This window comes from Convolutriloba macropyga, chromosome 2 (assembly GCF_964194025.1).
Source record: "Convolutriloba macropyga chromosome 2, txConMacr16.3, whole genome shotgun sequence".
NCBI lineage: Eukaryota > Metazoa > Xenacoelomorpha > Acoela > Convolutidae > Convolutriloba > Convolutriloba macropyga.
Window position 1 is genome coordinate 66,447,326 of NC_134469.1, and position 23,523 is coordinate 66,470,848.

The 23,523-nt window shown below is 35.4% G+C and overlaps 2 protein-coding genes across 2 annotated transcripts in view; one reads left to right on the plus strand and one right to left on the minus strand.

Moving 5' to 3' along the window:
- Positions 1–23,523, minus strand: part of LOC142334629 (uncharacterized) — a 418,890-nt gene that overhangs the window by 85,277 nt on the left and 310,090 nt on the right. The window lies entirely within an intron of this gene.
- On the plus strand, positions 9,940–22,529 carry LOC142335410 (cilia- and flagella-associated protein 119-like). The gene is made up of 3 exons (XM_075383886.1): positions 9,940–10,534; positions 13,495–13,607; positions 22,189–22,529. The coding sequence occupies exons 1-3, from the start codon at positions 9,943–9,945 to the stop codon at positions 22,390–22,392; spliced, it is 909 nt and encodes a 302-aa protein (XP_075240001.1). The 5' UTR covers positions 9,940–9,942; the 3' UTR covers positions 22,393–22,529.

Genomic DNA, 23,523 nt, shown 5'->3' on the forward strand with positions numbered 1-23,523 from the left:
TTTTTCTGTTTGATCATTTTTTTGAACGCTTCAACAGCGTCTTTGGCATATAAAGCCTTCATTGGTTGCATTCTAAGGTATCGCGATAAAACATCAACAGCCACCAGTAAGTATTTGACTCCTTCGTTTTGTTGGGCAATTTTATCCATATACGCCACATCGACAGACCAGATTTCGTTTATTCTGTATGCAACAGCTTTTAGTCTCGGAAAAGTTTTTCTGAATTGTCTGTATTTTGTGTATGGGGCTTTCGACTGAAGGTATTGAACCACTTTGGATCTTGGTAAACCATTGGCTTTCTTCAAGTTAGCAATGCTACCAAAAGCTGCAGTACCTTTTGTGTATAATTTGTTCAATTGTTTAACGTGAGAGAAAGTAATTTGTCCACGAGCTAGACGGTTGGATTTCGTCTTTTGCATCCTCAAAGCTTCCTTCATCGTCGCCAGAAGCTTTTGATTCTTCTGTTCTCGAGACTCCTGATTCTTCGTTTTCTGGTTCATCCTCAAACAACTGTAACTTTTCGTTTAGTGATAAGTCAAAAAAATTTTTTGCGTATGTATTACAAGTTAATTGTGAACTGATATCTAGAAAGGTCAGGACTTTGTAATGTTCAAGTGAAGGCTTAGATGTTGTTTGTTGTAGATCGTAAAGAAAATCTGCGACAAGAATTCCCGTGCTTAACTTATTAACCATTAGTCTTGATGTCTGATCCAGCGATAGAGGTTCTGACTCTTCTATTTTTTCCAATATTATGCTCGCTTTTTCAAACTTTTTTCTGTCAAGGTGTTTAATATCTCTCAAAACTCGCTCCCTGATTTCAGTTGAAATTTTTGTATCAATTTTGTCATCTCTAGTCTCTTTCAACTCATATTTGATATTCTCCAAAATTTTATCGGTTTGCTGTTGCGTGTCTTGTTGCGTGGTAGAAGGTGCTCGTGGAGACTTGCTTCTTTGCAACAGTGATATTTGTTTTGCTTTCTCTCGGACATTTTTATTGTTGAGAAGTTGAGCAATTTGAGGTTGTTCATTCGCATACATGTGACGAGGAATTAGCACAAACTCTTCAGTGTGCATTTTGCTCCAGAAAAGCAATACGAGGTAACGCAATCAGTTTAATTAGACGGATTCCAGAATCTGATCGAAAAATTTTGATTCTCACTTTTTTCAACTCGCCTGTCTGCAAGTTTACGTAGTGGTTTCTCGAATTTTTTTAATTTAACTTGATTGATTGGAGACGTACGTTCCAGAGAGTACGTTCATCACACAGAGAGTACGTTCATCACACCGTCACTCAAGAACCAAATGAAGTCGCCCTGATGTAATATTTCTGTTTGAGCTGTGTTCTCATTCCTCTTATTTGCCCATTGCTTGAGCATAAGCAAATGTTTCTTTTTCATTTGTAATTGTTGTAATGACTGCTTCAGGGGACGAAATGTAAAAAAATAGAAGGATCCGGTCCAATTAGTTGCGATGAAAAACGTAAACCCTGACTGGTTTTTGGGTCGAGATCAATCATCAAATGTCCAAAGGGCTCCGCAGTTGCTAGTTTGTATGCTTCTTTTATCAGTTGGAGACAATTCAACTGTTTTCCAAGATATTCAATTTGTTGAATGTCACGAAGCGACTTGAATAATGTTATGTGTTTGTATTCAGATCAATGGTTCTGGACCATTTGCTTTGCTGGAACAAATTATGCTTGACGTATATAACATGTAATTTGCGATGACGTCCTGAGGTAGCTATTTTTACAAATTCTTTATCGTTGAAGATTTCTTCACATGAATCGTCATAGATAAGCAGACAATGTGATAGATTTTTTGTTATATCAAAGCCTGAGTATTTTAGAAACTCAATCCCTGGTATAACTCGTTGCATATCTTTGAAAAGTGGTTGGAACTCTTTGTAAAAATGATAAATTTTTTCAAAGCGTGGATAAAAGGTCGAACCTTTTAGCATTCGAAACAAGAGTTCTGTTTTACCACAACCACTTGGTCCTACAATTGACATGAATACCCTGTCATGTGTAAGAATAACTTTGTTCATAGTTTGGGATTAGGTAAAATGTAACCAACTAAACTCGATAAGAGAGCAATCCAATTTGATGTCTCTTCACAGCTTTCTGATAATATAAAGAGCATAGAGAAGCAAAGAATGATCATTAAGACAATGATACTAACTTGAACAAAAAATATTATTTCGGACCTTGGCACTGTTGAATTTGAACAACGCCATGGGGGCCTCTCCTTGTTATTCATCCAAGACTAAATTACTGATACCGGCGTCAGCCTCGTCTCGTTGATTCATTGGAGAAAAATAATTAATTGAAAAATGAATTGAAACAATGATGATATAAAATGTTAAATTTTTGAATTATTTACTGGGCAACTGTTTCATGTACCAGAACTCAAACAAATTGAAACCTTTAATATGGCTTTTCATCTCTAGTTTATAACAAACGGTTGATGAGTCATTTTCCTCGAACGATGGTTGATTGAAGAGTTTTTCAACTTCGGGGTGCTCCAAGTCATATAACCGCAACTCATTCGGCATCTCATTAAGTGATAGCTCACGTTCTGGTGGTGTTTTTTTCAATCTAAATTGAGGAACTTTTTTGTCCGCCCATTGCTTCCAACGTGGGATTCGCTGCTCTTTGGGGTACTGCATAGGCTTCTGGTTTGTTTTGTTCATAGCCATAATTGAACTGATTCCGATGTTCTCGAGCTCTCTGTTTATTTTTTACGTATAGTTGGAAGTGATAGAAATTATCTATCACGGGCGGGAAAGCCCTAAAGCTGTCTAGCTCGTCGGGAGAAAGAGTAATGGTTGCAAAATAACGTTTTGCTGCTGCACTATAAAGCGAGTTGTATTGCGGTTGTTGTGCTGTGTTTGGCTTATTGTTGAGATAGTTCGCTCGGTTCTGTTGATCACTTGAAAAATTATTCTGTTTTGGTGGAGAGGGATCCTGAACTCTGTTGAATATTACAATCGGCTGATCGTCAAGTGGAGTCAAGCAAGTTAATATCTTCAAGTTGTCTGACAGATAAGTTGTTAAAGTTGCCGTGTCTTCTCTGTGCATCACTTTGTGTCCACTGTGAAAATATTCTTGCTTTACGTTCCGCGCAGTGATTTGATAATTGATCGTTTGTTGAACGAAAGTTTGAATGATGATAACAGGAGGGAACTTGTTCTTCTGATATTATCTCTGAGATTCGGGGACAATTTAGATCCTCCAGATTATAAGCAGTTTTTTCTAAAAGCTTACTGAGGAGCTCACACTTTTCAATGCCTTTAGCAAAAAAGTTTTTCCGTGTGAATCGGAAACTGAAACTCAGACAGATTGTTTTCAATTCACAGTAAGGTATATCACCTTCGTCCCAATCAAGACCGTGTAGGTTAATGGTCAGCCAAATAACAGTTTGTCTATCGTGTGCGGGTAAATCAGCGAATTTAAGCGGCGGTTTGAAAAATATTGTATCGTTGTAACTGGAACACAAACTGAGTTTTTTTATAATGAATCCAAGTGACCTGAGTTTGAAACCTTCGAGATCGAGGACAATAATATTTGTGGTTTTGCTGCCAAAATTTTCTAGCATTCCAATTCACGAAACAATTGTGAATGAAAAATTTTCACTGATAGAATGAATAATATTCCTGTCAGGTGTCCAAAAAGACAATTGTTTACTGGTGAGTAACGGAAAGCGTACACATATCCAGGACCTTTATTTCGACAATCTTTTATAAATCCAGCGGCGTCATGCAATGCAGCATGAAGTCGTAGCACTTTGCTCCGTTTCAATAAAGGATCTAGTCTTGAATTATCAATTCCAATGAAACCACCATAGGGTCTAAATTTAACTAATTTTTCTCCATCAACTTCTGGATCTAACAAAGAACAAGCAGCTACGAAACATAATTGTCGATAAGATATGTGTGTATAATTTATGTTACCTCTCAGTGATAAAACTTTCTCATGAATGAGCTTGATGTCTTTTGTTCCTATTGTGTTCATTATTTACTGTTTACTGAACGTGAGCGTTTAGAGTTTTTGTTTATAAATCTTTCAATGCTGATTGGTTGTCAACTTGAATAATAAATCAAGCACTCCGATTGGTCAATTTATTTTGGAAAGTTTTGTGACCCTGAACATGTTTGGGCATGATCTGATGACTCTGCGATTAATATATCATTAATGATTTTATACATCTACTAACAGGTTAGTTGTTTTACTGTTGTTTTCACCAATTTATGTATGCATTTATGGACATAGGTGATTATGACCATAATTGTGTACATACTTAGGTAAAAACTTGTTTTTCTTGAAATCTGTATGTATGTATGTATTTATGTATGTATGTATGTATGTATGTATGTAAGTATGTATGTATGTATGTATGTATGAATGTGTGTTTGTATACATACATCCATACATACATATATAGATACTCACATACACATACATGCATACATATACATACATAAATACATTCATACATACATACATATACTTATACATATATACATATACACAATACATATATACATGCATATACATATATACATATACATAATACATACATACATACATACATACATATACACATACATACATATACATACACATATATACATATATACATTACATATATACATGCATATACATATATACATATACATAAAGCATACATACATACATACATTTACACATACATACATATACATGCACGCATACATACATACATACATACAAAATTTGAAAAAATTTTGGGACCAAAATTTCAATTTTTGAAAAAAGTGTTTCCGACAATTTTTTTAACCCACAAAACATGTTTGTCCACCCCCATATGAGGGACAAAAATTGCATTTTGGCGAAAAAAATTAGGGGGGACATTTTATTCAGATTTTCAAAATTTTCAAGTGTCCCACCCCGGTGTTGTTGGGCCGAGAAAATCAGGCTTCCTAAAGTGTCCCCCCCGGTGAGGTTCTAGTCACTTTTTTATACTACTCTTAGAGACCAGAACGTTGTATTGACATGTAATGATCTGCCGAACCAAACTGCAGAACCGTACTTTTTATAATAACTGTTTCACGTGTTGTTTGTTATGGTGATAGAAAAAGCAAATCGAGACGAGAACATCTCCCGTAGCTTAGCAGACGGAAGATTTCGCAGCAAGCATGTCAATATTTAAATCTCCTGCAACTATTATTTTTGATCTGCAACTTATAATAGATAACAAGGACTATATTACATAACCAATTGTAAAATTGATAGCATGGTGGATTGTCAATTGGTATTAAATTGATTATTATATGCTTGTAAACACCGTGGACATCAGCACTGAAAATTTCAACGGCGATGACCCACTGTTTTTTTGAGACTTTGAGCGTTTCACAAATATACATGCCTACACTACCTCTTCTGTCGCTGACGTAGAGGCTAAAACCGCCAATGTCAAACCACGAACAGACCGTGTCATTTAGCCAGGCTTCACTCATTATCTTAACGTTAGGTCGAGTTTCAAGTTGCTCAATGCTCACTATTAACTTAACCGTTTGCGTTATCAGACCGCGGGTTAGTTAAATTAAAATAAGTTGACAGAAAGTGACATGAAAGAGTTGCCATGTGAATTCCACAATTGAAGCTGCATGGCGTTGTTCTTAAACAACGCAGCCAGACTTTGAAATTCTTTTATTCAGTGCTGCATCATTTGGATTGTTGTGAGGGTCAATAAATTCATGCAATAACTCAGGGTTTTTTTCGGAATTTATTCAGTTTAGTACTTATTGACTCGAGGCTCTGATTCAATGGTCTTTTACCATTTGGAATAGACTGATCCGTTAAAGTTCTTTTGCCAGCATTTTGCTGAGACTTGCTGGAATGAGTCGCTTCTGTTCTCTTAGCATCATATTGCTTTGTAAGCACCTCACTGTGACATTAATGACTCAGTAGCATTAGTGCCCACTACATTATTCGTCCACAGCTTTACATAGACACTTTTCACGAATGCTTGCGGAACACAGTTCTTCGTACTTGTCTTCAAGCCGAGGCCTTTTATGCAATCCTATAATTCCGAGTCTTTTTTGTTAACCACTCAAAAAATAAACAGGTTTGTTGTTATCGGGTTCTTGATACCACGTAAAAATTGCATCCGACCCCATATTTGATATTTAATTGAAAAAATAAAATTTTGCGATGAACGCATGTGGGAACTCAGCTCTTTGATAGGGCCTAGTAGGTGGCACGCAGTTTATCTCTGTCAATATTTGAAAACAATTGAGGATGGCTACCCAGAAATCGTTGGCATGCAATAGTGGTTGGCATGCAAAAGTTACTTTTTATGATGCAGTCCTTTGATCAATGTCTTCCTAACTCGTTGACCGCTTATCTTTAAAAAGTGTTAAAGGGAATATTAAGAAATGCTTATGGAGAAGAACAAGCTGATCAATTATTTTTCTGTTTGTCACATGTATCGCTAAATAACTCTGCAAATAACGCTCTCCATTATAGTGGAAGCTTGGCTCATCCAAAATAGCAAGCAGATAGAGTATAGAACTCAGATATAATTCACAACAAAAGATTTTTGATGGAAGAATTAAATTTAATTGTAACTTCAAACTTATCAAAAGAATGTTATCCGACTACTAAGAGTTTGAATTGACATGGCACAGAAATCGTTGAATTTGAAATTCAAAATAGTTAACGTAATATTTGGATTCATCATTTCTTATCCTCTAGATTTTGAGCGAACTATGAAGTTTTTGGCTGCTATATATTTAGAGGTTCTCTAGTTTTGATGTAACTAAAGTGAGAATATTAAGCTGACTGTAATAATTAGGTGACTGTATTAACTAAAATGGTAGAAGAAAAGACAATGGCGTTCTTGACGCTTTTTGTCAGAGGGATTTTCAATTAGTCTAATCTGATTTTTGCTTAAATGAGTTGGATAAACAATTAAAACAAGATGAATTAGTCCATCTGTGTTAAATTAGCTTAATTTTTCCAAGAAATGCGAGATGCTCCGGAATTGGCGTTAGGTTTGGAGATGTTTTCTAATTTTTCCTCTACATTTGAGTTTTTGCTTTAATACGTTTTTTTCTCACAATTCACCTCAAAAACTCAAAAAATATTTTCTCAGTGATCAAAGAAAAAAGTTTTAATCAAAAAATGGACAGGTTAGCGAATTGTGTATTATCAAACTTTTTGAGAGTAATGGGCCTCTTCGAATTCTATTTAGGGACTGCTTGTGAAAAAAGATTGTGAGCTGTGGCTTTTTAGTTTACCTTAGATTTTAATTAAGTCAGTCAATATATCATCTATTTCGTGGGTGACAAAAAACTAGATAAAATTAGTAGAAAAATAAGTAACTGTCAATAATAATATTTTAATTGCTGAAAATGTCTCATCTTTCTCAAAACCGAACATGGATTTTCGGTTCATTGGCAACGAAAAAAAAGAACTGCGCTGCTATCGTTTTCATGAGAAATTGATGTCTGAAAAATAAGAATTAATAGTCAGTTTCAAGATCATTATCAAAAGCTGTTCAAGCAACGACTGGCTCAAGAAGCCACGGTGATAGAAGCCCTCTCAAAGGAAACAAAGAGAGTTCAAAAGACTTCTGTAGAGAGCCAAATGAGGCCGAGGGTACATTAACCTTAAAATCCCTGAAATTTGAGAAAGCACCTGGAAAACGAAGCGTTGTTCCAGAAATTCTAATCGGACTCGGAGGAGTTAGTCCCCTATATCACAAATGTGCTAAAGAGCATCCGGACAGAGAATGAAAGTGGCCCAAAAATATAACGACGCGGAAATCAATAAATTTTTCAAGAAATGGCTGACGTCACCCGAACAACTATCAGCCCTTATTTATGCTAGAAGTAAAACTTTGTGCAAGATCATTAAAGGCAGAGTTGGAGGGAGAACAGATCGCTAACTGGCCTCATACCAGTTTGTCTTTAGAAAACGAAGAAGCACTTTGCAGGCAATAGGGTGCATAGGAGAGGTCATACAAAGTCTTGAAAAGCTAAAGAACATTAATAATGGACTTTATTGACATTGTCAAAGCCCTTGTCTCGGTTGACAGAGAAGCCATAATGAGATCCCTGAAAACTTTCAGAGTTGCAAAACCCCTCAAAAACTGATATGTTAGATTCTTTGGAATGTTAGATTCATCGTTTTCACGGGAAGATACTCAGAAACCAAGTTCGAAAAGGGGTCAGACAGGGATGTGTTATTGGTCCTCAAATATTCTGCCTGTTATTTGACTACGTCTGCAAAAAAAGTCTAACCCTAAAGGATCCTCTTGTTTATGCAGACGATCCAGTGATATCAGCACAAAGTGCGCATAAAAAGCTCAGAGCAAGCTAAATAAACAACCTGGATGTAGAAAATGGCGGCATGGAAATACAATTTCCAAAGGCAGAAGTCATGACAGTCAACATGGACAAAGCATGTAATGTCAGCATCCAGGGTAAAAGACTGAAAGAAAGCATTGCGTTTAAGTATGTGGATTTGATACTAAATTGCTTATCTGACATATAGGACGCTTGGAGCTGTGCTAAAGGTTGAGTTGATATTGTTAAACTGAGACCTGCTCTAGTCAGCTCCACTCTCACAATGAGGATCAAATGTCGTTTTTTTTTAAACTTGTGCCAATCCGGGACTCCTGTATGGGTTGGAAATAGCCATAACGCATTCGAATGACATCGAATAAATGGGCGTTGTTCTTAAAAAAGCACGTCAAATGGTCCTCAAGACATGTAGCAGGAAAGCGTACACAAATGTTGTACTTGCACTTAAAGTCCCTCTAAGGAGCATCAAAGAAACAGAACTCGCAGTAAAAAGAGCAAGGCTTTTGCTGAGCATCAAGAAGCTTAACGATGGAGAGACCGTAATGCTTAGGAGGAAAACAAACGCCAAAGATTGGCTATTCCCCCTCAAGCTTGATCTATAGAGAATGGAAGTACAGAATATAAATAAATGGATTGAAAGTCCATCAAAGATTGAGTACACAAGCAAAGTGAATACTCAATTTTTATAAATGGGCACGAGAAATCAAATTGTTGCGTGCGATAAAGGCGACTGTGCTATGCATTTCGCAACAAGAAAAGACATCTCAAGACAAGAACACATTGAAAGTGGCGAGGAATTGGCTATGACTCCTTTCCAAGCAATCAGAATTACTAGTGCGCCTATGGTTTGTCCAGCTATGGGCTATTGAAAGACATACGAGCAGATAAGATGGTGCCTAGACCATGTAAAAAGGCGCAACTTCAGTGCACAATAGTTGATAGATTGCAACTCAAGCAAATATTCAATCAGCAGAACCGGGAAGCACTGAATTGAGTGGGAACACAGCGAATCAAAGTAACGAGGCGGAATTTCAGTGCCCGGTATGTCCTCGGACTTATAAGTTTGCTGAAAGTTTTCAGAACTACTGCTTGGTCAAAGATGGATGGTTAGACACCAAGAACTGTCCAATTGGTGAAACAAAAACTAGAGGCCCTCTAGCCCGAACTCCCTCTAACCCGTATGTAGAGGCCCCACGTTGCGGCTCCTCCGACGCCCCTGGTGCTAGTCATCCTTCTTGATCTATGCCACCCTGGAAGGTCTGGAGACTATTGACCGGCGGTTTTGGGTTGCTTGCGCCCTTAAACAAGGGGGTGTACGAGAGGCTGTAAAGAATGAATGTTCTCTATATGATATGATAATTGGTTGCGTCAACGGTACAACCATAGGTGCACAGGATAGACTTGACTTTGCTTAAATATGAGCTCCAGTTCTAGGAAAAATTTGACCAAAGGGAACAATTTGATGAACAACGAAACTAGGGAACAGTTCTCAAAAATAACCCGATTTCCAGAGCCTAATGCCACTTGATGTAATGATTAAACACATTGAACCTGCTAGTGTTCCGTATTCAAATGTGCGCTTTATTTTAGTTTATAATGACTCTCAGCTCACAAGCTGGGCCCAGATCTGCGGGCATTGCCACTACAGCTGATTCTGAGGGATTCCGGAAGGTCAACGTTGTCACTGATGTTAAACTGCCTCATGATTTGAAGGCTAAAGTTATGATTTGGAATGACTTGACTTTAGAGAATCTGTTGGAGTTGGATGTCAAATGGCACAATGTTAATGATGTGAAGGAGTATCTGGCGAGTATCTTCAACTTAGAGACTTTCAAGGACAATAAGCAGGAGACAGTTCTGATTGATCTATATTACTACACACTTCAGTTCAGTCGCAAATCCAACTTCACCTCTGAACAGACTTCTGCTCTCTTTTCTGTAATTAAAAGTATTCACGAAGCGGCCGTTGAGACGCCTTTCAACAATCTGCCCCAGTGTTACAAATACATGAAAGATCTCATTCTCTGCCACAGTGTAAAACGACCGCCATTCGGAATTGAGCTTTTCGGCCCAGAAGAGGCGAAGCTGGTGTCTGAGTACATAGTCAATTCTTATTTCCGCCACTTCAAGCTCTACAAATTCGTGTTCACGCCGAAACTCCAGTTGGATGTAAGCTTCAATTACAAAGGTTGGTGGCCTTCGTCGTGATGTTTTTGTCCGCTCAAAAGTTGAGTTTTTGTGACTAATCGAGGTTAGGAAGCATAATCTAAACGCATGTAAGGTCAAACTATTTTTTGGTGGAACTTTGGTGCTCGAAATTTGAAATTAAGTTTCATTTTCGAGTCGTACCAAGAATAATATCAATTAAAGCTTGGAAACAATTTAATAGCGGCCTTATTTAAGCATAAACATATTTGATTGGTGTTTATATGGTGACAATGGAAGCTGGTATCAATTATCTAGTCCGCATTTTGCAAATTTTCAGACAACTCGATTTTTTAAAATTTAAATTGCCTCTTATTTGTGATCACTGAACTTCTCTCCATCTCAAAAAATTCTTACTCTAATTAGTGGTGTCAACTGATAGCAGTAAAGTTATTTGATAGCAGTATGTATAAACAATTCATAGGTTTGACAATTTTCATATTTTGTGTCCAGGTCTTTCTATTGGTATTTTGAGACCACAAATGGACAAACCAATCGTACCTATTTTTATTCTCTGGCAATCTTTCAGATGTGTTTGAAATTGGTTTTGATATTAAGATTGAAAGAGGAAATTAGAGCGAAATGTGAAGCATTCAATGTGCCTAAGAGCACAGAGAAATTACAACTTGTGAACAAGAATAGATTCAGATCTATGGGTTTCGTATGCTTTTATTACTAAAGCAAAACGGCTCCTGTGAGAGCGTGCAAATTTGAATCAACTGAAGAAATAAGGTCAACCAGGATTTGAGAGGACTGTTGCAGTGTTGGCAAAGATATTATTCTTCGTTCTTTTATCGAATGACTAGTTTTTTCTTCGTGTTACAAATTCCCCGTATATGATCAATTCGGCTGATTATAGGGTTATCAAAGGTTAATTAACTGGTGGACTTGATTTTAGCCAGTATGTTGCAGCAAATAAGAAAAACTTTTTCTACCACAAAAAACTTTGCCTGCTTTTATTTGAAGTGAACATATAAAGGTAGAAATCCCATTAAGTCGGCTACTAATCGAATTGAAATCATTTGGGCAGCGCAAACTTCAAAGTCAATTAAAGGTTGAAATCGAAAAACTCGCCCTTTCAAGTGGCTGCTTTTCCTGTCGTTTTTGAGTGCCTGAATGGACCAATTCTGTTATTTTATGTCATCAACTTATAAAAAGATGTATGGTTATAATGTGAACGGTTTACAACGCATAGCAGCAAGTATTCAAGTTTTAAAAGAAATTCTTTTACGGAAGTTTGACTGAAATAGGTTTTTGGCTTTATGTCAACGGAATATAGAACTGATAAAGGCAAATTTTGTTAAAATATTGTTTCGGCTGAGAATCAAGAATATTACTGGAACCCCTTCTGGACAGCCTGATTCTCCACTTTTACGCTGGACTGGTTCTTCGCTAAATCCAATTGACTAAGAATCTCGTCTAAACTATTATTTGCTCGGTCGCAAGTTTGATTGAAGTTAACAATAACCTGAGTGATAAACCATGTTCAATCTCGTACTGAAGTTTGTAAGGCTTCAGTCAACTGATAGTAATGTTGCTAACGTATTGTAGGAAAACTTAACTAACGTAGGAACTGTTGATTTTAAAATCTAGCAAAAACTTAACACAAAAGACCAAAGTTGATTAAGGGGTGAAATATAGTCTAAACGAGAGCGAAATGCTCTTTATAACAGTTTCTACAGGTTCTAATTAAAATACGGTTGCGCTCTCTAAACAAACTTTATCAAGCGATTAATAAGATGAATATCATCATTTACATCGTTGTTAATCAGTCATGATTGGTTGATCGAATAAAGTGAGTTCAGTATATACACATTAAATGGTAGTTAACTGCTCAATATGCTTTAAATGACACAAGTAATGATGGTAGTTGCGCATTACCAAATACCCTGAATATACAGCACTTGACCGATAATAAACAGCTAAAAGTTGATATAATAAACATATTAAGAATCTTAGCAATAATTGGAATTTATATGAAAAATGCACCTTTGCCCCATATAAGGTTTAATAGTTAGACATTTAGGTAAAATGCTTTCGTTGGGTCCATAGATAGCTTAGAGATAACCCTAACCAGGTGATATGATATAACCTACGGTCGCTCCGGGCTTCGCTTCTCAAAATCGGGGATGGAAAACTATGGAGTCCCAACTTGTAAAAATTTTCAGTTTGTCATTTTTGTGTTTTCACAAATGTTAAATTTTTAAGTTCCCGCTTATCTCAAGTATTTAAGTTTCTTCTAGCTATCCGATGGTCCATCCGGTGCCCAATGAGTTTCATAAAAATATGGTTTTCTTTAAAAATTAAAAACTTCTGATCTTTCTCTTTCTTAATCAAAAAAGTTACAATAATGGCCCCAAACCTTTGCTGTCGAATCAAATATCCTCTGATATAGGGGACCTGAATATAAAGTAGTTTGTTTAAGAGGCCAGAGAAATTACCGAAGAGATAAACGAAAGTATTCAATTTTCCCAATTATTTTAATATAATTTAATATTTTCTTTGTCTCTTCTGGTTTTTCTTTATTTTTTTTAAACAGCTCCCCCTTTTCCGACTTGCTATGAAATTAGTATTTTTTCTTATAAAAGTCACAACTATTCTCTAAGGGCTACACATTTTTCCAAGTGCGTGAGTGTTGCCAAGTGGCAGGATTATATGTACTGATTTCTGCCAAGTGAAATGCTAAATTATTTATGTTATATAGATGCAACTGAAGGGAAGTGCGGGTGGTAGCATGAAGTGATGTTATGAAATTTTACTGCCTATAAACTTTTTTCCTTTTCTAAATTTATTAGCCAATCAATGAATGTAAGCTTGATAGTTGCGTCGAATCAAAAGCAATTAAAGCTGGAAACAACTTTATTAAAGTTTTGGTAAATTGAAATAAATCAAAGTTCAACTGAATAAAGTTGGAGTACGAGGAAACGCGAACTATTTATTTAGGGATTTATGAGAGTGGGAGTGAGGTAGTTTCGGAAGAGCAAGAGTCCAAACCGGGCACTGCCGCCACGGGACTCACTGTCGAAGTCACTGAGGCTGACGAGGAGGAGGAAGAGGTGGGATATGACAAAACAAATGAACCTTTCATATATCATGATAAATAGTGCCCATTCATCGCTATACAACACTAAGCAAACACTAAGAGCATACACTCCTGAAGTGTGCATGGATGTGCATACTCTGGTCTTCCAGTAATTACATTATATACAGGCATTTTGATTTTAGGATATAAGATTAAAATTTAGTTTCTGCCTTTAGTTACAGAATTATTATATTAACCGAATTGTTGAAAGGCAAATTTTGCATAGTCAAGATAATATAATATAACTGAGATATTTTAAATTATTATTCTTAATTTTTTGCACTGGTTTGTTTTCTAATTTTAGATAAGTTTCTCAGCCTATAATGACTTGCCTGTCGTTTTTAGAGCATTTAAATACTCTTTGCTCCTTAAAGAGTTTTTTAGCATTTGGGGATGTATATGGTTTAGTTGTTGGTAAATTTTTGCAGTTTTTTTTGTTTTCTTAAATAATTTGTTAGCCTATTATGACTTGTCTGTCGCTTGTAGAGCATTTTAATACTCTCTTTGCTCCTAAATTATTTTATTTGGCTCTATCTTCTCTCATAATATCAGAATTCATTAAACTTTTTCTAGATTGTTTTTAATTGTTTTTTGTATTTTGGTTTTTGTAGCATTTGGGGATGTATATGGTTCTAGTCAGCCGTTTTTTTCTGATTCTTGATTTTTTCGATTTTAGTTTTGAGTTGTTTTGGTAAAGATAATTGAGTTTTTTATGCAGATTTTTGCGGAGATTCGTTGTTTTCAAATTTTTGCGACTTCTGATTTTGTTATTTTTGCTACTTTTCACTTTCGCTAGCTTTTCGCTCAATATTCGGTGTTTTTTCATAGTTCTTCAGTTGTTGCTGGAAGAAACTTGAAGCTAGAAAAGGCACTTGTCAATGAAAAATAATTCAAATTTTTAACTTTTTCTGTTTTTTTATTCATTCTGCGCTTTTTCGTATAAATTGCCGAGGTGCTGTTTTTTGTATGCTTGGTCAGAACTAGTAGTGAACGTTTAATAAAATTATGGTTTGGTCGTAGCATATTGACTTTTTTTCCATTACTTGCACCTAATTTTTGTTGAAATAATGCAGTGTTATTTTTTGATCTTCATTTCTTTTCCGGTACCTCCGCTTTCTCCTCTTGGATTTTTTTTGTTGAGTTTTTTGTCAATCTGTAGTCGTTTAATGAATAAAAGCTAAACGTGTCGCTTGGTCTTTCTTGATTAATTGTTTTGGCATTTCAACTTTTTTCAGTTTTTATCAGATGCCTTTAACTTTTCTGTTCAGATACTATTCCGTTGTTCATTTCCATGTTTTGTTTCAAAATGAGTAGTTTTTAGTAGGTTAATCATTATGCCAGTTGAGGTGGTCAATTTTTTTTCTGAGTTTTTTGGCTATTTTGCTGATTTTTAGGCCATTTTTGCAAATTTTTGACCTTTGTTTTTTTCGTTGCATTCCAGGGGATTTGAATGGAGGAATTTAGCTCACCTGTTTTTTTAGTTAGCGTTTGGTTACTTTTTTGATGGCAAAAAACAGTGTTTTTGTTGCGTAATTTGACACATTTAGGTTAAGTTGCATCTTTTGTTAATTTCTTGCGATTTTAATTTTTCAAAATTAGGTAGTACTGTACGCCTATTATGGCTTTCTTATTATGTCTTCGATCACAGTGGTCTCGGGTGTTTTAATGAAAGGTTTTCTTTTCTGTGTGCAGCTCACTACACAATAATATAGTTCAATTTTTCTTTTTTTTAGTTCTGTTGTTTCTGAGGCTTAATATATCACCAATTGACTTTAAACTGCCTTCTTTTCTATTGAGTAGTTTCAAAAGTTTATAGTTTTCTGAAAAGTTTTATGGGGCGGAGACGGCTCTTCGAAACGTTTTCAGATTTCTTCGGGATGTCTTTTTTTGATAAGTGAGCGAGCAAAAGAACCAGGAAATTCATGGAGTGAATAAAGTTCGAAAATGTTGTTTCGGCGATCAAATTCGAAGAGCAGCGAAATGAAAGACTGATTAATAGCCGCTGTCAGCCTCTCAACGGCTAATATTTAGGCGCCTTCCTTTTTTTAACTCACTTTACCTTTTGATCACGTTTTTCGTTTTACATAAGTCAAAGATTTTCACGTTTGACTTCTGACTTACTTCACTCACTGTATCAACTGAATGAGTTTTAAATTCTTTCACGCATTCAATTACGCAATGTGGTGAGTACTGTCAAAGTCAAAAGATCAAAATCAAAAGATTGATAAACCTATAAAGCCCGGTCATTAAGTCATTGTGAATTAGGATATAGAATTAGGATATCTAAGTTCATTAGAGTGTTTGCTAGCAGGCATTGGTATTAATCTTATTAGCTTTCAGTTTAGAAGCTGAATTAGGTATAGTTTTAGATTCCAACTGAAACTGCACGCCAAAATAGAAGTTTTTGACAAAAAAATGGAAAAAAAATCGGCCAATTTCTTTTTTTTTATGTTTGAATCCTGATGTTCATCAAGCGCGTCAACGGCGGCTTTTATCCGGCAATCTGCCGGCGATGTTTATTGGTTCATTCATTCTTTTGAAAAAGAGCGAGAACTGGTGTAAAAAAGCTACTGCTTAGGCGAGTGAAATTTTGTGAACACGTGCTGCTTTTTCATGCTGTTTTTTTTTCGTTTTCATTTTTTTTGGTGTCCAGCATTCAGATTTGATAGTTTCAAAGCTTTCTGGTAAATAAAGTGTTTTTGAGCTCTAAGTTTGCTTGAAATTTTGGACCCATAGAACTGCTTTATTGAATGTATTGGTAACTAAATTGAGGCCTATGGTCTATGGTAAGTCCTATGGTCTCTGTCTTCTATAAATTGAATTAAGTTTTTTTGTTCGAAGCTACTTCTTTAATAGAGTTTGACATAACAATTGGGCAATTTGATACAATTTTTGTAAACTATTTTTTTCATTTTCAAAATTGGAGATGTTTGTGAGTTATTAATGTCTTTCCCAAATTTGTGTGTGCGGATTATTTGCTTCGCGTATATGAAACAACGTTTACTTTGTATTCGTACTAATACTATCTAAAAAATAATAGAAGATTCCTAATTTTTGAAAGCAATATGAAGCGACTAGTGATTTGAAAGGCTACTTTTTTCGGCGAAGACTACTTCGTTCGTTACCAGAAATGTTCATGCTATGTTCTTCTGACATTCTCATTATTTTTGAAATAAATTGGAGAAGTGATTTTGGTCAGGCTGAAACAAAAAATGGAGATAAAATACTAGTGATTCTGCGTAATTTTTTCAATCCAATATCAAAGTAAGTAATGTGAGAAAACAGTATTTGAACAGAAATTTTGAACAAGTTTTTGCTTACGTGCGGCAATTTGACTTTGATTTTCCCGTCAAAGATTTGTTGAATTTTTTAATCAGATTTTTATTAGTTGCTTTCCAAATTCAGCTATTGTGCATTCTAGACCTAGTCGTTTATTTAGTCAATGAAATGACTTTTCTGCTAGGTTTTCTTTACAATCTAATGTATTCTTGGGGTATTTGATACTTTTTTCGGCTATACGATCTGTTTACATTTTTTTCGGCTTTTTCACGTCAGTGAGAAGTCAAATTAGAGTGGGGATTTTAATCAAGTTGGAGTGGTTAGGGGAGAGGATAGTAGGTTTGAAGCGTGTTTTTTCCAAGTACCTTTAAAGCGGAGTGAGAAGTTGGTATTCAAACAAATTTTAGGTTTTTGAAAGCGAATTTTTTCACGTGCGGCAATTTGACTGTTTTCACTGTTTGTTCTCTTGGGTGCTATTAATGTGATACATATGTGTGCTAATGGTGTCTATTGGTAATTAATGAAACTCATCAACTTGCAGCTATTGCTTTTTTACCCCGACACTATCTGTTTTCTCAAATAATTTTTGAAAGTTTGCCCTTTTAATTAGGCAAAGTTTTATTGCTCAATTTGTTGTCTTATCTTTAAGTCTCCTTAATTGCAAGTCTCAATGATTTAATCGGTTCAGTTTTAAGTTTTTCATTGACTTATACGCTATACGCATTGACTTATACGCTCTTCTTCAAAGAATGCTACTGGTTTTTTAACAAAATTTTTTAGTATTTGTTATACATTATACGCATTGACTTATATGCTCTTTTCAAAGAATGCTACTGGTTTTTTAAAATTTTATTAGTTTTGTTTGAACTTTTTGCAATTTTATCTCTTAATCTCAATAATTGCAGATTTCATCGGTTGCTAATGAATTATAGTGCAATTTAATTAGTCGGTTGAGTCCATTGTAATCGTTTTTAAGATTCTGACACCTGCTTTTTGTAAAAATTGATTTTTTGGTGTTACATTCTTGTTGTCTTATTGCTTAATCTCAAACAAATAGCTATAAATTTTTATTGGCCCTTTAGGGTGGCTTAATGGTAGTGAATTTAATGGCATCAGCTTTTAGCGAACTTTTTCATTCACTGGGATACTTTTTGTATTCGAAATGTTTAAGTGAATTTCTTAATCTTGACTTCTTTTGTAGTTTTGTCCCCTTTTTCAGCCATTAGAACTGCTATGAAGTATTTTATGACTTTCAAAATTTTATGATATACTGTTGTTAATGGCTTATTGTTGTGAGGTTCTCTTAGTTTGTCGCCACTGTATCTCAAAGTTTCTCGTATCTGCCAATTTTCTTCAGCTTTTTCCTCTTTTGATCTGTCTGTCATTGATTCCCACAACGTTCTTGCTTTATGGAATTATTTTAAGGACGGATAGTGTAAATATTTTCCAAAATTGTTGCTTTTTGTATAGATTCCTTAAACACTAAAGCTTAGAAAATGACATTTTCTCACTTTGTTTTGTCTTAGTTTGATGTTGATGCAAAAAGATATTAGGTCATCAATTAATTCATTTCTTTGATGCAAAATTTTGTTTAGATTTACCTCATTTTGCCGCTATTCGTTCGCCTAATGGTTAAAATGCTTTTAAACATCAATTGCTCAGCAAAGCACTCTTAAAGTGAATTTTATCATCAAAAAAACGGAATTAAAAATAGAAACGGTATGAAACCAAAAAGCCCAATTTTTGATGCCCGCTACTTGATCATGGTTCTTTTAAGTCTTAGTTACCATCTCTAATGCTTATTGGTATTAATTCTAGCTCCTGTATCCTCTCATTAAGAAAAATGTGTAGGTCTAACGACCAATTGAAATCAAAATTGTTTGCACTTTAAAAATATTTTTATATATCAGTCAGTTTTTTTTTTATTTCTTTCTGTTCTTTCAATCCCAATCGGGGTTATGGGAATCAATGGTGGCTGTTTTCTGGCAATCTGCCGGGTATGATTTGAATTTGATTAACTTTTTTCCTCTACATCCGTGATTTGTAATTGCCCGGAGGTTGTTGGCAGAGCAAATCTGCACTGAATCAGTCTGGAAACATTCTGTTTTTTAGGATGACCAGTACTCGTTCATTTCACAATTTACACTGGCCAGTATTGGTTTTTAGTAAAATTAACTTCATGAAAATTGTTATGATAGCTTATTTCCCGCCAACAAGGTTTGCTGTATATGCCATTCGAACTTCCGCGAGGGTACTTATATCATTTAATTGGCGTAGCAATTCGGAAGCACTAATCTATTTGGGCTTTGTGGTATTTGACTACAAACTAGCTTATATATAAATAGTGTATATACTAGTATAGTAAATAGTATTGGGACGCTGCCTTTTTTTTAAGATCTGTTCACACATTTTCATGAATTTTGAAGTCAAATTGGAGTAGTGATTTTGGTCACGCCGAAACAGGAAGTGGAGCAAAAAAGCGAGTGGTTTTGCGGCGTGAAATTTTTTCGCTTTAAATTTAAAGTGAAGTAAGAAAACGGTGTTTAAACAAAAATTCGCTTTCTCGCTAGAGGTTTTTTGTTCACATGCGGCAATTTCACTTTGATTATTACTGTTTTTTTTTAAATTTTTGGATAGGATTTTTTTCTAAATGGTTTTCCGAAGCCATTCATAGTCCGATCTAGGTCTAGTTTTCTGTTTAGTCAATGAAAATTCTTTGAATTGTACGTCAGGACTTGTCCTGCTATGTTTTTTTTTACTTCGTCGTCGCGGTTTTTTGTTACGACCATGTGACGTCTCTTAGTTTGTCACCCCTGTATCTCAAAGTTTCTCGTCTCTGCCAATTTTCTTCAGCTTTTTCCTCTTTTGATCTGTCTGTCATTGATTCCCACAAGGTTCTTGCTTTATCGAATTATATTAAGGACGGATAGAGTCAACATTTTCCCAAATTGTTGCGTTTTGTATGGATTTTTTAAACACTAAAACTTGGAAAATGACCTTTTCTCACTGGTTTTGGAATTTTTTGTTCATGTTTGTGCTTTTGGGGTCTGGGACTTTGTTTTGTCTTAGTTTGATGTTGATGCAAAAAGATATTAGGTCATCAATTAATTCATTTCTTTGATGCCAAATTTTGTTTAGTTTTACCTCATTTTGCCGCTATTCGTTCGCTTAATGGTTAAAGTCTTTTAAACAGCAGTTGCTCAGAAAAGCACTCTTAATGTTAATAGTATCATCAAGAAACGGAATCAAAAATAGAAACGGGATAAAACCACTAAGCCCAATTTTTTATGTCCGCTACTTGATGTTGGTTCTTAGAAGTCTTAATTACCATCTCGTATGCTTATTGGTATCAATTTTAGCTCCTGTATCCTCTGTTTAAGAAAAAGGTGTAGGTCTAACAACCAAATGAAATAAAATTGTTTGAACTTTAAAAATATTTTATATCAGTCAGTTTTTCCATTTCTTTCTGTTCTTTCAATCTCAATCGGTGTTATGGGAATCAATGGCGGCTGTTTTCTGGCAATCTGCCGGGTATGATTTGAATTTGATTAACTTTTTTCCTCTACATCTGTGATTTGCAATTGCCCGGAGGTTGTTGGCAGAGCAAATCAGCGCTGAATCAGTCTGGAGACATTCGGTTTTTTTTTAGGATGACCAGTACCCTGTTCATTTCTCAATTTACACTGGCCAGTATTGATTTTTAGTAAAATTAACTTCATGAAAATTGTTATGATAACCTAACTCCCGCCAACAAGGTTTGCTTTATATACCATTCGAACTTCCGCGAGGGTACTTTTATCATTTCATTGGCGTAGCAAGTCGGAAGCACTAATCTATTTGGGCTTTGCGGTAATTGACTACAAACTAGCTTATATATAAATAGTTTAAATACTAGTATAGTAATTACCAGTTAAAACACACAAAAGTTTGACAAAAGTTCTGCACAGACTTAATTTTGTGGTATGAGTATTTTTTAGGCTATACAGGATAAATTTAGCCTGGCCTGGGCGAACGCGATGACCTCAATATAATCATAATGAAGAAAAACTGCACATAATGAAACTTATTAATAGGCGAAACAGCGATAGCTGGGGCTGTTATTGGCCTTCTCTTGGTATTTTAAAATTCAAAGATTTTGAATTGTATTGGGGCGCTGTCTTTTTTCTTTAAGATCTGTTCACACATTTTCATGATTTTTGAAGTCAAATTTGAGTAGTGGTTTTGGTCACGCCGAACCAGGAAGTGGAGCGAAAAAGGGAGTGGTTTTGCGGCGAAATTTTTTCGCTCTAAATTTAAAGTGGAGTCAGAAAACGGTTTTTGAGCAAAAATTCGCTTTCTCGCTAGTGGTTTTTTGTTGGCATACTGCAATTTTACTTCATTTTTTACGTTTTTTTCAATTTTTTGGATAGGATTTTTTTCTAAATGGTTTTTCCAAGCCATTCATAGTCCGATCTAGGTCTAGTTTTCCGTTTAGTCAATGAAAATTTGAATTGTACGTCAAGACTTGTCCCTCTATGTTTTTTTATTTCGTCGTCGCGATTTTTGTTACGACCATATGACGTCACAACCACTTCAAATCTGCTTTTTGTTCATTCGTTCATGCAATTTCAACTGAAGTGCGTGTGTGGCGTCATTTTTCGCTTTTAATGGAGCGAGTATTTTTGTTCATTCGCGTGATTAAATTTTCGTTCACACTTGACTTACCTCACTCTCAAAAATGACTTCTCACTTTGAAATTGACTTTTATTTACTTCAATTCAAAGAGATAAGGTCAAATGGGTGTGTGTCACTCTAAATGAAGGTTATTTGAGAGCAGCTAATATAGGCAGCAAAAATTTATACTGATTTTTAATCAAAATATAAAATATCAGTCTTAAATGAAAGGACGATTTTTTTGGTCTGTCTTTTTTTCGGTTTTTTGGGACTGCAGATCTACGAAGCGATTGCGGCTATTTTCTGGTAATCTGCCAGCTATGATAATAATCTGGAGATGCAATGTTTCAGAGCTGAATTAAGTTTTTACTCTTTAAATATGCTGGTTCAGCGCTGAAATGCTCTTAGACCCAAATCCGGTTGGTAAAATCTGATCCGTCATTTCTGATCTGCGCCTTTTCAATTTGAAATAGCCTGCAGCACGTTGCGCCAGTACAAATTATTTAATCATAAAAAGTGAAATATCCATGTTACATGGTTTAGTTGGGCCTGCGAAGAGAAATGATTCCTCATCTGATAATCTGCTGGTATTCGTCTGAATTATATTAGCCCTGTGTATTTAGGATGAGACACCAGCCATGAAGGAGTTGAAGGCCATCATACAGGAGGAACTGGACAAACATCTTCAGCAGATGAAGAGTACTCTAGAGGAGAACATTAAGACCAATGACGAGGCTATGAACCAGAAGCTGCAGTCCATCGAGGAGACACAAATGGCCACTGCCCCAGGAGGCAAAAGGCCAGGCAGTAAGGGCAAGAAAAAATGATAATCAGCTACACTATGGAATTCATTACCACTCTGTAAGAGCTATTGTAGCTATTGACTTAGATATCATGTACAGATGTAATATATTGTATAAATGAATAGACGGTGACCTTCTGAATTAAAAACCTTAAAAATTGAGCTCAATTTTTCAAACGTTTAGTTTGGTCTGCTGCAATTTTTAGAGAACCGTATTTTGTATGAAATAGCAAACACGAATGTACGCGCATCCATTCAGTTGACTAGTAATGAACACTTTTCTACATCATAGAAGAGATCTTGCTGTTTCGTTCTGATGTTTAGAGCTGAAGCTTAGATTATGAGTCAAAGTGTAGTAATGAATGTAATCCTGCTTCACATTTATTGTTCATTCAAGTCTATTTAAAACAAGTAATACGGAGGCTAAAGTTGCTTTTTGGGCTCATGGTTCGTAGATTGGCCCTGAGTGCTTTTTACCTATTTCTCAGAGATTGAGAAGTACAGATAAATTTGTTTAATTTTTGTGACTTTTATTTGCCTTGTCTTTTTGTGTTCCTGATCTGACTTTTTCACGCTTTGCGACCTAATTTTCCAGCAGAGTAAATTGCACATGTTCAGAATTTTAGGAAGATGAAATCAGTTCCGGCGCTTTTGCCGAAAATTTAACTACAAGAAGTCAAACGGTGGTGCCTTTTCTATTAAAATGAAACGTGCAACCTTAATGCTTGAAGGTCTCATTGATTTCATCAGAATGACGTAACTTAAACTTGAAGCTCTCCTATGCTTAATGAGATTGGAATCTTTTAAAAGCAGACTTTGTCTAATTTTAGCTGGGATGTTTTGGGCGAACTGATTGAATTTATCCTTCGATTCTCTTCGGCAATTTAATTGAAATTTGTATGGCCCATCTTCTATTCATAGCCTCGATGTTTAAGCACCAGATTATTCATTTTGTACAGGAAAGAAAAATTGTGATCTTACTCCTTGTCAGCTTTGCGATTGCGATAGATACTCATATGCCCTCGCACGAATCGATATTTTAATTAGCAGTAGTTAAAGACGAGCGTGTTTTTTGAAAGTTTTTTGAAATTTATACTTTTTTACAACTTTTTGTTTACTAGCCGCCGTCGGCCTCTCAACGGCAATTATTTAGGCG